At 43.5% G+C, this 14,406-nt stretch overlaps 1 protein-coding gene across 1 annotated transcript in view; it reads left to right on the top strand.

Annotated features, from left to right (window-relative positions):
• Positions 1-14,406, top strand: part of PSTPIP1 (proline-serine-threonine phosphatase interacting protein 1) — a 57,736-nt gene that overhangs the window by 16,609 nt on the left and 26,721 nt on the right. Inside the window, exons 2-3 of the mRNA XM_009643931.2 lie at positions 4,609-4,709; positions 8,302-8,376. Of these exons, the coding sequence (XP_009642226.2) occupies positions 4,609-4,709; positions 8,302-8,376 (176 nt within the window). The remainder of the gene's footprint in view (positions 1-4,608; positions 4,710-8,301; positions 8,377-14,406) is intronic.

Raw genomic sequence — 14,406 nt, 5'->3', positions numbered from 1 at the left:
CGGGAAATCCTTAAGAAACTAGTGAAGAAAAACAAAACGGGACTGAACAGACCCAGCAGGAGAAGAACAACTGTAAAGCGGGCAAAGACCCCATTCTGGGGGAGATGCTGGTGGCTTGTGCCAAAATGGAAATGCCTGAGCTGAAGGAAGGGTTCTTGAGAGCTGGTCTCAGGATTGGTTTTATTCAATATATTCATTGCAGATACTGGCACAAGACATTAAGGATGGGCTGGAAATAGCTGTTGTTGAAACAAATGGGTAGAATGAAATGTTGTATAGGAGGTATCTGATAACCTTCAAGCCTAGGGTCACAGAAAGCAGATAAAATTAATTGTTCAAAGTGCAAAATGAGAGTAAGAGACCAGTAGCAAAAAGGTCCAATACACTCTGGGACCTCGTTAAGTAAAATTGCAGGAGAGGAGAAAACTGCAGGTGTGTCAATAGATTGCAGATCAATTAGATGCCACTGGTATGATTTGACAGCAGAAGAAAGCAAATAGGATCCTGTGATGTATCAGAAGTGTTTCTTGGAGAGCAGAGACATTAATATCATGGTACAAAGCATCAGTTTGACTTTACTGGAGTAGCAGAGCATCACCCTTGTCCAACAGGGATTTATTCAGCCTTGAACAGGTACTATAACACACAGGAATCAATGGAATGAAAAAACAGCATCCCAGGAAAGGGCAAAGGACGTTTGTTTGGATTCAGGAAAAGGTTGAGAGAGTTGTACAATACAGGGAAGAGGAAAAAGAGCTGTTGAAATGAAAGGGAAATGTTTGTGTAAGTAAACGTGGGCCTAAATGATTTATGGCTATACTGTGGTTTGAAATTAAGGAGCAACATTGCAGGGTGAGCGCCCATAGCAGCTTAAACATGTCTAAACCTGGGCTGTCCCCTGGCTATGTTTCCTCTCCCCCCTTGCTGTAGCCTGTGACATACGAGTGGCACATGCTGTTTAGACCACAGCCAGAACTGCTGCCTGGGAGGCTGAGGCAGCCCTGGGTTAGATTTCAGATACTGTGGTTTCTTGAAATATGACTTCCACATTCTTCAGGAACAGATAGCGAGGACAATAAAGCAAATTTTGAGCTGGAGCCCCCAAAGTGAAGAAAGGTTAAATGAATGCCTGTGGTAGGAAGTCCTTTTTAGACCTGCATTTAGCTGAAGCCAAATCCTTATACCAGGGTTAGCCACAAGGACAAAACCCAGAAAAATCTAACAGGCGGGAACTGATGCATCCATCAGAGGAGATTCCATCTCTCCTTCAGATGTGGCTGCAGTAGCTCCATTTTTAACAAGTTCAGGTCTTACTTGTGTTAGCAGGCAACAGGCAGAAAGCAAAACTGTTGCGCTTCGCTGGCCGTTTGCACTTGGCATACACACGCGCGCACACAGAGTAAATGGTGAGAACACTTCTCCCATACCCTGCTTGGTAGAAAGCCTGCAGTCTAGGAGTGTGCAAGTGCTACTACAGATTTCACATTTAAACAGGTATCTTTCTATATGCATTAAAGGGCTAAAATATTCCTGTCGTTATAATGAGAAAAATCTGGCTTTTGCATTTCTAAATTCACTGAAGTAAGGAAGTAGGAAGGCAAAAAGATGGAGCACAGAATCTGTCGTGAGCAGTGGGGAGCAAGCAGCACTAACCTGTTCCTTTTGCATTAATGCCAGTAAAAATGCCGGTGCACGTCCTCGAGGCAAGCCTCTTTGCAGAGCTCCAGCAAGACTGCACGGTTGTGCTACCCAGGGCAGCGTAGCTTACAAAGGATCCTTTAACTCAGACTGTGAGAGTATCTGGTTAAATGTGCTGCAAAATGAATTCTCTTGGTCACCAAGGCAGAGTGAACCTTGATGCAGTTTTTAATACGGCACTGCTTCTTCCCCTTGTATTTTTATGGCTTAGAGCAAGATGTCCAAATGGCCGAATTGAGTCCATTAGGCAGTTTTATCAGGCCCCTAAGAAGGGTCACTGGTCAGCAGGCTGATCCCGGGCACACTGTTTATTTGTGTGAGTGTTTTTGGGTTGATAATGAGTTGGTGCTGCACTCTCCATGTAGGGAATTAAATAAGTTGTTCTCTCAGACATACAGAATTTGCCATCCTTTCATCACAGCAACTGCACTAGTTTAAAAGTGGTGGGGGAAGATACTGAATGAGTTTTAGCATTTACTAAACAGAGAGATATGTTGAACAGGAACGGCAGAGAGTGTGCTTACCACTCTCCATTGGTTGCTTGTGGCAGTAGGCCTGACTGCTGGGGTGATACAAACTCATGAAATTTTTTTCACTTACCTCTGGGCAGCATTTCTGGGACAAGGAAGCTGTGTAGCAACTATGGGATGTAGTTCATTGCATCTGGAAGTATACAATCAAAATGTTTAGGCTTTGAGTTGGCTGTGGAGCGTCTGACCAGAGTGGATTCTGCCAGGTATTGCCAGGAGCAATTTATGAGTTTTTTACAGCAGCAATGCCTTCTGCCATTGGGATGTCCTCAAAAAAAAAAAGGTGGTGATGGGGGAAGTGACAGTCCATTACCAGGGTATTATCAAGAACCCTTCCTATTTTCCTCTGTGAATGGCAAAAACTTGCTTCTTTTAATTTACTTCACAGCAGGATCCCTCCCTGGGACGTGTGTATGTAACTTGCCCTTGGAAACATTGGGAAAACTGATGTTTTATTTTTGAGATCCTGTTTCTTCAAGGGTGATCATATGCATCAAGTCAGCATATCTAATCCTATAATTTTCCTGTGGTTGCAACAGTGATAACAGTGGATCCATGGCACTCTCTCCATCTTCTTTTATCTGCATTATTATCTTGCCTGGCTCTGTAGTACAGACACTTTGCTGGTAGAGGCATTTGTCTATGTCTCTTGTGAACCATTATCCTACTGTCTTTCCTTTCTCCCCACTGCTCACGATAAGAGTGTCCATTAGGGAAGAAGGAATTACTGCTGCCAAGAAATTGTAGCACCAGAAATGTTAATACAACCTGTACATTTACAACGCTTGTCTGCAGAAATTTGTCCTTGCTCTTGAAAAAGCATCCCCAGAGCTTGCCCTATTCCTCTCCAGTCCCAGCAATAAGGAAGCAAAGCTGCAAGCTCAAGTGTCCAACAGTTGCTTGCCACAGGATCCTTCCCAAGTCCCAAAACTTAAACAGCTACCTTCACATAATGGAAAGCAATAAACTAACACATTTATTAAATGATAATTGCTTTGGGAGAAGTGGATAGATGTATAAACTGTATTTGGTTCATATATAAGCGCTTCTATTGTATATAAACTGCTTGAGGGAAGGAACATACTCATTCTCTTTATGGTTACACAGCCCATGATTTTACCATAATGCTATAACATAAAGCTCAGATAACATTCACCACTATGTTTTCAATAACATTATCACTATGTACTGGTTAACTGATGCTCTCAATGTAAAAACAGCCTGTCCTGTTCCCATTGTGAGTCAGCGGGAGGACCAGGAGCAGAACACAGACATCCTCTCCCAGTGCCACACCCAGAGCACATCGCAACCTTATTCCTTTCCCTTTCTGGGTTCCCAGCATTTCCTCAGCAGCACTGGCTTCATTGTGACTGATTTACCATTGCTGTAGTGCAATCTGGAAGTTGGTAAAAAGAAGTGCAGGACTAATTGTTTTTCTTCTAATTAGTCAGATATATTTGTCTGAGATGCATCAGGGTATGCTCTGATGGATCACGTGGACAGGGATAAGCCTGACGCATGGACTTGCGTGATGGGGAGGGAACTGCAGGCCTAGACCACAGCAGAGGAACATGACCCTGAGCCGCAGAGGGTGCACAGCCCCGGTAGGAGATAAGAGCCTTGGCTTTGGGGCAGCAAACTCCACCCAGCTCCATGACCTCGCCTGTCTAGTGTGGCTGGCTGGAAAGCACAGATTGCCTTGGTTGGCTCCATTTGCCACATGGGGTCATGGAACAGGACAGGCTGCAAAAGTACCCAAAGGCACAAGCGAATCCCATGTATTGCACAGGAGATTGGGTGGTGAATGCAAAAGCAAGGAACACTCATTGGCAAGCATCTCAGAAACACAGACTTGCAGTTTCCTACAGATCCAATGTCCAGATTCCCAAGCTCTTCATATGCTTATGTTCTACTTCTGTTTTGTTTTTTTTTTAAACCCTGTCATGCTGAATTTACACCAGAGACAGACTGACTGAAACAATGAGGAGAGCACACCAGAACCCAACCATTGTGTAATGGCAAACTGCCTCCCTGTGCTATGAATCCTGCCATTAAAACACCTGGGTGGCACAACCACTACCCCGTGAATCAATATTCACACGAGCACAAGATTCCTTTACTTCTCCACTTGCATCTAGACAGCAGGTCACTGATTTACTGAGAGTTCTGTGGCAGTGAGTTGACTCTGACTTTGGAGAAACCTCACCCATACCTGGGCACTAAGCCCAGCTCCAGCTGCCATTGCTCTGGGTAAATCTGTAGGTCCATTTGGATTTTCCAGAAAGTTAATTTGCTCCATATGACTGACAGTGGATTCTGCCAGGTAAACCTGCAAACTATGCGCACAAATCAGCTCAACTGTTTATCTTTCTGTCTTCAGTGCAAGGAGTTCACCTTCCACACTGGTTATGAGGTGCTTGTACAGCGGCTGTTGGATGGGAGGAAAATGTGCAAAGATGTGGAGGATTTGCTCAAGCAGAGGTAAGAAAATCAGAGTGAAAAAAGTGGGAACAGCCTCTATTTTCTCTCCTGTTTGGTATCTGGAAAGGAATAGTAGGCTGTTTCTGAATTTAGTAGTGATACTAGTTTACATAGAACAGCCCAAGTGATTTGAATCCTAGCCTTTTGACATGATTTGTGAAGGTAGATAGCAAATAGAAATTCCAAGGATTTGAGAAGAGAAGGGAGGGGTGAAAGAATCAGAAATCCAGAGCTCCATTAAGACTCGGGTAGTTACTGGTCCAGAATCACACAGTAGCACATACATCCACAACAAGTAGCATTACCAAGTTTCATCTTTCACAGGAAACATTTTTCTTTCTCTTTAAACGTGCTGTTGCCACAGGCATTGTTTCAGTTTCCTGCAACTTCCAAAAATGGGCCATTTTTCAAATACAGACAAAGCTATGTAAGATGCTACCAAAAGCCTTTCCCAGACACCCAAGACAGCCCACATCATTCTCTGACCTTACTAGACTTTGAATAACAAGATTTGTAGATTATGTCCGTCCTTTACATGCTTCTTGGGGGCCCCTCAACAACAGCTATGGACAGCTGATGCTTCTGCAGGTGAGAAAATACATATTACACAGCTGCTCTGACTCCTTTGCCATTCATTTTTGTACTTCTGATAGAAGAAAATATCTAAAATTTGGTTCTGTTTTTAAGTGGCTGGGTTTCAACAGTTCCAGGTTGTGGCAGGCCACATACATGCTCATGCGTGACCTATAGGAAAACACCACACAATATGGATTGTGTATTCAGCAGGTAATCCTATAGCAGTTCGCCTCAGAACTGTCTCCTTGTGAACATTGCTCTGCCTCCCTTAGTTGCAGCCTGCTTTTTCTTCCCATGCTGTCCCCACCTAGTTTTCTGAAGGCTACTTTTCAAGCACTGGGACTTTCAAGGGGATGCGAGGTGTCAAACTGAAAGTTGACTATTTCAGAGAGTGTGAAGAGTCTCCCATCAAAATCTGAAGCTATTTGAATTGCTTTTCTTCACCACCAGTAGAAGCATATTTTACTGCCACATGTCACTCTGTCCTGAAGTCACATCTGTCTGATGGTAGCTTAGCTTTAACTGTTTAAAATAGCTCCTTTGTGACTCATAACTTATAGAGATCAGAATTACATTGCAGGCTTCAGGCAGGCTCTACGCTGCAGTGTGCATCTGATGCTGCATATGCTTGTGTTTCTTTTCAAAACATGTTAGAGACGTTTCTGCAAGTTGGGGATAAGGCTCTTCCTGGTTTGCGGTGGAGGCACAAAGGACTTTCCACAAAGAAGAAAAGATACACATACTGTCATTTTGCAGACCCAAAAGCTACAAGACCAAATGTTTCCATGAACTTTTGCACATTCCAAAACATTCCAGGGAGCGTGTGTACATGTGTGCGTGTGCTTGTGTCTGTACATGCATGTTGGGGGAGGAGGAAAAGGGGAAAAGATAGCGGGCACTGAGTTGCAGAAAGAAGGTATTATTTCCAGTTTATTTCTGGAAAATGTTTGTTTGAGCTTGTCCTCATGTCATTCATGGGAATGATCTAGGAGGACATCAAAGCATGTGATGGATCTGTGTTCCTAGAGGCTGCCCGTATCATGGGCTTCAGGCCAGAATTTCAGCAAGGATTCCTGCAACAGCTGCCCTGAGTCCTGAAACCAACTGCCCTGGCTACACTAACACTTCATCAGTTTTCCACCCAGGTCAATTACTTTTGCTCAAAAATACCCCTGCCTGGTCCAGAGGAGAGCCTAAGAGATGGGGGAGTGAGAAACCAGTTGTATTCCAGAGCAAAGCCCCAGATTTAAAACACAAAATCTGTTCCAGCTCTCAACAGCTGCGGGGAAACCTAGTAGCTGTGTGCAAGAGAAAATGGGAAAGGCAGCACCAAGATGTGAAAAGCAAGGTCTCTGACACAAAAATTATTCTCGTTATTAAAACCAGAAGTTTCTGCAGCATTATGTGTTTCCACAGTATATTTCCACTTTGATGAAATTTCATTCATCTAACATGAAAACGAAGTGGCGGCTTGTCACCATATTTTGCACCCTGTTCTTCTAGGAGGAATCTCAAAGCAGTGACATAGGACCACCCCACTAAAACGCAGCAATTTCTAGTGCAGGATGACAGCAATTAACTAATTGCATATGCAGCGTTTAGACACACGGGAGCCATGAACAGAAGCCAGGAATAGCCTCTGCTCCTGGCTGCGGCAACTGTACGCTGCTGTACAACCAGCACTGCTATTCTACCAGCCTGACCGATCTCCTTGGAGTGGGGGAAAGTCCCCAGGACCAGCCTGTCTCAGGCCACAGAAGATGGTTGCAAACCAGTGAAATTGCAGCAGAGCCACTGGCACAGCTGGCTGAAATACAAGGTGCTCACAGCCATCAGATGCAGAGGAACAGTCGAAGGGTGGTGGGATGTTCTCAGAGACTCACCCCTACAGCTGCTGTGTTGCAAAACTGAAAGACCAGCCCTCAAACCACTGGAACACAGCAAACAGCAACAATAAAGCACAGTGTGGCTGAGTGGGACGATGGATGTAAGAACAAACCAGCAGGGTTGCATGGCCTTGCACCCACATAAAAATTCCTTTTTTGAACAGAGTACATTTCTATAAGGTACCAAGTTTCAGTCTCAAAACTGTTTGAAATGCTGCGAAACCACTTTTGACAGCTGGACTTACCCTAGCCAAACCCCCGCCCCCCCCATTTCCCCCCCATCCTAGCACCAGCCTATCTGTTCATTTTTTATTATTGACCATTCAATAGTTTTTAGTAGCTACTCAAAGACTGAAAACTCAGTTCCACCCCTATCCTGCACCCAGATAAAAGGAAAGAACACATTTAGTACAAACACTTTTTTTTTTTTTTTTTAACAGAGAATAGAAATTTCTTCCAGAGCTGGGGGAGGGAAAACAGCAGAGAAATAATTATTTTTCTTTATTAACCATAGAAAAAGAACTACTTTACCAAGTAACTAGTTACAGTTTCCCATAAGGTGAGATACCCCATCATACTGTCCCCTCCATAAAACTGCCACAGCCTCACCTTCCAAGGCTCCTGCCTCCACTGCAGCTGCTCCAGCAGCCCCTCCTGTTTCTAAAGGCTAGAAATTTTCCTGCTACTCCCAGCTTCCATTTATTGACAACCTCTCTTAAATGGATCCTTTGGAACCTACTCTTCACTCCCCTCCCGGCCTTCATTTTGATGGGTCAAGTCAGCCCTCAGTTTTAGGTTTCTTTTGCAGAAGAGGCTCTCTGTTCTGAGCATCTTCACTCCACTTCTGTACACCTCATCTTCTAATTGAATCCAACTTTTGGGGGACAGAGTTGTATGTAGCAGTCCACAGTAATCAAAGCCATGGAGATAGGCTTCATTTTCCCTCATTTCTTCTAGAAATAGCTCACCCAAACTATTTTAGAGGTAACTAATAGCACTAGGATTGAGGAGAGAGAGAAATGAAATACATTGTATTTCTCATGTTTTGTACCTCGGATGGCATTACAAGATTTGTGTAAATGTGATCCTGGCACCACTAAGAGAAATTGATTAAGTTTTTCTTTTAACAGAGCACAAGCAGAAGAGAGATATGGGAAAGAGCTGATTCAAATCGCCCGAAAGGCAGGAGGACAAACAGAAATCAAGTAAGGAATTATTTTGAGTGCAAGGGAAAGCATTTTGGAAGCCGCATCAGACTCCTGTGTATTGCCTATGAATGGGGTCACAAGCTGCTCACTTCAGTGAGCACTTCACAATGTACAGGAAAAATGGGGAAACCCCATGGTCCTTCAAAGCGGGATTCAAAAAATCTCTATTTGGGAATTGCCAGTAGCTCTTTACTGAGAAATTTTTTAATTTCAGGATTCTTAACAATATTAAACATTTGCTTCCAAAAGCAATCTAAGTGATGGGAAAAAAAGGGAAAGGAAAAGGTGGTGAAATATTTAGTATGGTGGCTTGGCAATTCTGGGAAGCTGGTGGACACTGAGAGACTGTGACAGAACAAACACAAAGTGCAAAGACACCAAAAATTAGCTTCTGCAGTAAGAAAAAGGCTTATCTTAGGAATACTTTAAACCTCTTTGAAGGGACTTAATTTGAAACAAATCCATGGAACTACTGAAATACACTGAAAGGACATATATTTTTCTCTGTCTCCTCTACTACTATCTTAAATCATGTATAAATTGTGTTGGGAAGGGAAGATATATGTTGGCATGGAATTTAAGTTAATAAACACTACTGATAAACTGCTCCTCTTATTGATGGTAGCAGCAATAATGAGACATTTTGTCATTATTGTAACAACTAATAATACAGTAATAAGGTGGCAGAGGATGAAGATTTGGGGTCAGAGAAGACAAGTCTGAAAGAGAAGACCTCAATCTAAACACAAAAGAGCTCTATTGATCCCTGGAGCCTGCTACCTTCATCCATCCCATGTCTCATTTCTTAATTGCAGTCTCCTTTTTACTTCGATTTATCACTCTCTGTGTGAGCATGGTTTCCTGTTCATATTTTATGGGAAAATTTAACCTCAAACCCTTGCACCACCACGGCACACAAGTGCCAGGCAATCACCCGTAGCACTTGCTGCCGATTCGGTGGTGGCACATCCAGGCTGACAGGGAAACTGTTGCATTAACCCAAGCGCCTGATAGTGCAGAGAGCACTGAGGCTCACTCCAGAGAATGTGCAAGCCTCTCCTCCCCTTGTGCTCCACCTCTCCCTTGCCCCTGAGCAATGCAGTAAGGTACAGCAAGGTTCCTATCACAGGCTTCTGGAGATGCTTTCTACCTTCCTGGTGTCTCAGTTCACAGACCTAATTGGAGAAAAGGAAGGAGAAGAAAAATTATTTTGAAATTAAAATAGCAGATAAGGATGGATGGCTTCTTCCCAAACCAAAGGCTAAGATCAGCCTTCCAGGATTAACAAAAGGCTCCTCCTAAATTTCTTTACTGGCAATGCAGGGCAGGCAGAGCAAACATGTTCGGAAACAGACAGCTTTGGCTGCCCTTCGGTGACTTAGTGGACAATTCATGGGTCTGACTTTTCCTAAGACATTATAAGAGCTTGATTTAGAGGTAGAGCCAAGTCCCAGAGTTGGGATATGGATCCAAGTTCCCCTCAAGTTGGGGGATGTTTGGACTTGGGCCCAGCTCCACTTTGATCCAGCAATTTTATAGCTTGGCATAGAGAGAAGGCTGAATATACCGACAAAGAATGCTGCAGAGCTGATTTACTATGTTTCCATAAACCCACGCCTGGTCTGGGCAGCAACCGGCTTTGCGCTGATATTTTTATCAGAGCAAATGTCTCACTGTAACTGTTCTGAAGCAGAGAGAGGACACTTTGCTTTCTGTCATTCAGCACCCCCTGGTTGTTTAAGGAGTTACACAGACAGGTGGTGAAGGGCATTTGTCCAGAGTAAACACTTTAAAATCGGAAAAAACTAGGGTCTATTCAGGGCTGGAACAACTCATGAATATGAAATATTTGGGTTTAATGCCTGAAAATTTTTGACACAGTGTGAAGTTTCTGTTTGTTTATATGACTTTGATTGCTGACAGCAGCTCTTCTCCCAAGGCCAGTCCTTCAGAGAAACTGGAGGGAGGGAACCTACGTACTACCTATAATAAGAAGAGTTTGAAAGGACTATGCTACAACTATCCCCGTGCCTTACTCCAAGTGCTTCCTCTTTACAGAACTCCCTGTTATTGACTTGCATGCTGTGTCCTAGTAGTACAAGTACTTGACAGGCTGAACAGGACCTGTTCACATCTTTAAATGCAGCTTTTTATTTCTCAAATAAAGTCTAATGAAGGCATCGTGCAGGTATTTGTACCTAAAATTTGCATTTGACAATCACCGGGAAAAAAGTAGCTTGCAGGTCTTTTTGCAGAACATTTTACAGAACTTCCTTTGCCTTGCTATGTATTGCAGAGGAGCAGGAATTACTAATTTTAGATCACTCCCTCATTTTCTTGCTAATGCAAAATTATTATCCTCTAGTCTTAAGTTCAGTCATCTTTTAAACATCTCAGATACTAAGCCTTCCTGTCACTTCTCCTGGAAAATTATTTCACACCCCAGTAGTTCTCAATATCCAGAAGGTACCTGATAGCCTTTCAAAAAGTCGATAAAAAGAACATAGAAAATCTATCTGTAACAGCCACCCAAAAACTTCCAGTATCAGAAAATACCCAGAAGACCTTAAGAGAACCAACTGCAAGGCCAATTAATTCTGTTTAGCACAACTTCTGAAACTAATGAATTGGCTGCAAAACCTCCCATCACTCTACCAGGTCAAAGCGATGCTCTGTAGCTGCTGTGGAAAGCTGAGCAGGAGAGAAGTGGCTGAAAGCTGGAGTGAGCAGCAGTCCCCGTGCAGGGGCTTGTTGGCAAAGCATCCATGGCAAACCCATGCTGCCAGCCAATGCCAAATCTGCTGATCTGGAAATGGCGGCACCACTACATGCGATGGGCAGCCCAGTAGGGCCTCATGTGCTTATATCCCCTCCTAGTACCAGTGTGAACAGCTCTTTCCAACTCCAGAAACGCAGTCCCTGGCAGCCGCCCAGCTCTTCTAATCTCACACCCTCAGAGGTTAAAAAATGTAGAGGAAACAAAACCCCAACACCTTTCTGTTGCTTCCTGTGCTTGGAGAGAAGAGAGCCTGCTCAAGGGAGAAATTTGGCAGCGGTGGGGAGGTACTGCCTGGGTTGTTACTTCAGCACAGTCCGGACCAGCACAAAAGAAGGCGAAGAGAATAGGCACGATGGGTAAATATAAGCAAACGGGGAGAAGCCTGGAGAAGTCTATGGCACACTACACCAGGTAATAGCCATCACTGTAGAAAACAGTTTTCTCCCAAGCCTCTCCCATATTTTAAAACTTTTTAGTTTTAGATCAAAGAAAAGAACAATTTCAACATTTTTTCAGGCTCTTCCCTTCTCCCCCAAACTTTTGCTTCGGCTGGAACAAATTGCTGAACTCAACTAAGTGTATAAATAGATTTAACTGCCCACTTTTATTTACTGAAAGACACACATGAAGAAATACACTGCTGACTCAAAAGAAAGATAGTAGGAAAAGCTTGCCTAAATGCAACAGCGACTCTGGGACCACTCTCTGTTGCTTTGAGAAAAATCTAGGTGACAGCAACCATCAGGTTTCCATCCTACATGCTATCCAGTGCTTGTTCCCTTGGCATCCTTACAGCTCCTCTGGTAGAGAACTGACCCCTCAGGGCCCGGCACTGCTTGTGCTTGGCAGAGACAACTGCAAGCCGAGGCTGTCCTAGGACACTTCACCAGTGAGTATCAACAGCAATGTAACATTGTGACCTGGGAAAAGAGCACAATGTTGTGTCTCCACCTGTAGACTCCTTAGCACCAGAAATGTGAGAAATCACTTTGACCCGAGAGCTAGCAGGGGAAGAGTTTTTAGCACTGCTACTGCGACGACAGCAAGGTCCTCGCTGTTCTTTTTCAAACCACTATTTCAAACCAGCAGTTACCATAAGCCTTGGCAAGTTCATTCTAATGTGCAGCAGGATGCAAGAAGGGTCACACAAGCTTAGACCAAAATCCCTTCAGCCTAATAGTCTGTCCTCAACACTAGGTCCCAAGGGAAGAGTAGAAGAACAGGGCAAGCATATGAGGACATTTCTCCTAAATAATCCTCTAGCTTTAGCAATTGGTAGTTCAGAAGCTGCCACACCAGCAGCTTTGTATGTAACAGCCCTCAATGCGGTTTTCTGTATCTTTTTCTTATTTGAAACCCCCAGACATTTTAGCATCCACTGAGTCTTAAAGCAAAGCGATGTACTTTCCTATGAAGTGCAGAAGTGCCTTTTTCTTTGTTGATTTTAGCCCACCTCACCATACTTGCCATGTTAGATCAGACACACATGACAAAGGCAGATTAGTTTCCTCACACTGGCGTTCCTTGAAGCACATCTGTGCTGGTGAGCTGCAGTTCCACTGCCTGTTCTGGTTCTTAGAAACACACCTGGGTCCCTGATAACACTAAAACTATGGAAAAGGCTGGCTGCTTCTTTCAAGCTCATCACTGGGATGTGCCAGCACAGTCATGGATGCAGGCTATGCCTTGGGATACAGGTAGCTGGGGAGTCTTAGTGAAAGCACTGGGAGGAGAACAGGTATTGGAAGGGAGCATGAGAGAATATCAGCTGCAAATGTACCTCTTGAGTGGGTCACACCTAGGAGAGGGCAGGGAGTGGGCAAAGCACGAGGATCTCAGCAATGAGGGTGGAAGAATGGATGCTGCACAGAAATGGAGCTCCGGAGCTCACCTATCACAAGTCAGGGCTAAAGGGTATTTTTAAAATGTCTTCTTTCCTACCTTATACTAATTTTAAAGCCCCGTTATCCCACTTTTTTAATTAAAAAAAAAAAACAGAATCACAATTTCATAGTCTCTAATCGTAAGAGAAATTATGAAAGAGATTATTACAAAGCTACAGCCGTGTATTCTTAGCAAATGCGAGGTTGAGGTTACACCAAAATGCAGTGGGGGAGAGGGAAGTTTAAACTGTTTTGTACTCTCCATATTCTGTGTTGCACACATGGGAGAGGATGTACAGAAACTGGGGATTTTCAGCTGAGTTACAAACTGAGATCAAGTTTGCAAGTTTTTGCTGGTAGTGCACACAGTAATGATGTCTCAACACACTGTAGATGATTCTCAGCAGAGCTCATGCCTTTAAAAGGAAATACCTTTCAGGCTGCAAGGTGACTGGGAATTTCCATGCAATAGCTTTGGGCAACTCTTCAGCAGAACAACACGAAAACAGAATATACTACAGAGCCCAGTTTTCAGATACATCCTCAGCTTCAGCTGAAATAGAGCCTCTGGGAACTCTGTTGTTCTGTAAAATAACTGATGTAAACATGCAGTGGCTGGTTAAATTCTGCCTAGTCTGACAACAGCTATTTTTGTCATTTGCTCTGCTTGTCTCTTCTCATGTATATGATTTCCTATTTTTTTGCTTCCCTCTTTTCCACCACCATCTCCTTTAGACCTTGGGAAAGGGTAGGTCCTTCAAGCCCATGTCTGCTCTGCCCTTCTCTGCGATGCCTGAAATAGAATATTTCAGTGAGCGTGAGGTGAGGGCATTTGTAACGAAATGCCAATTGCTGCTTCCTGTGTATAAATATAGTGCATCTGTCACTTAATATACAGAATCCTCTGTATTATTCACACAAAGCAGGCGTTTTTGAACTGAAGCTAAAAGTCATTTTGGAAGGTCACATCCTTCCATGGTTAGTTATTCTCCACTCAAATGTCCTGAATGCACACAGAGTTTATTTCAAAGTATTCACAGCATTTCAAATTTTCAGGAAACTATAAATGGAACCAAGCACATGCTCTGAAAGACCTAAGCCTCTGCTCAGTTCTTGTTAAATCCAATCTAGATAAGCTCTCTGGTGATGATGATAGGCATTTTTGAGCAGTGCTGCTCTCTTTTCAGGAGACATGAAGAAATTTAGTTTTATGTTAAAGGTACAAAAGTTGTTTTGATTGTTTCAGTGTTTGATTTGAATGGCATAGGTCAATCTGGAGTCACAAGGGGTCTAATCTGTAGTATACAGGCACAGATTCACAGGGAAGAGAAGGTACATGGAGATGCCATCCTGTTTGCTCCTCTG

This window comes from Egretta garzetta, unplaced genomic scaffold (assembly GCF_000687185.1).
Source record: "Egretta garzetta isolate BGI_Z169 unplaced genomic scaffold, ASM68718v1 scaffold287, whole genome shotgun sequence".
Taxonomy (NCBI): Eukaryota; Metazoa; Chordata; class Aves; order Pelecaniformes; family Ardeidae; genus Egretta; species Egretta garzetta.
This window is presented reverse-complemented; position numbering and strand designations above follow the sequence as displayed.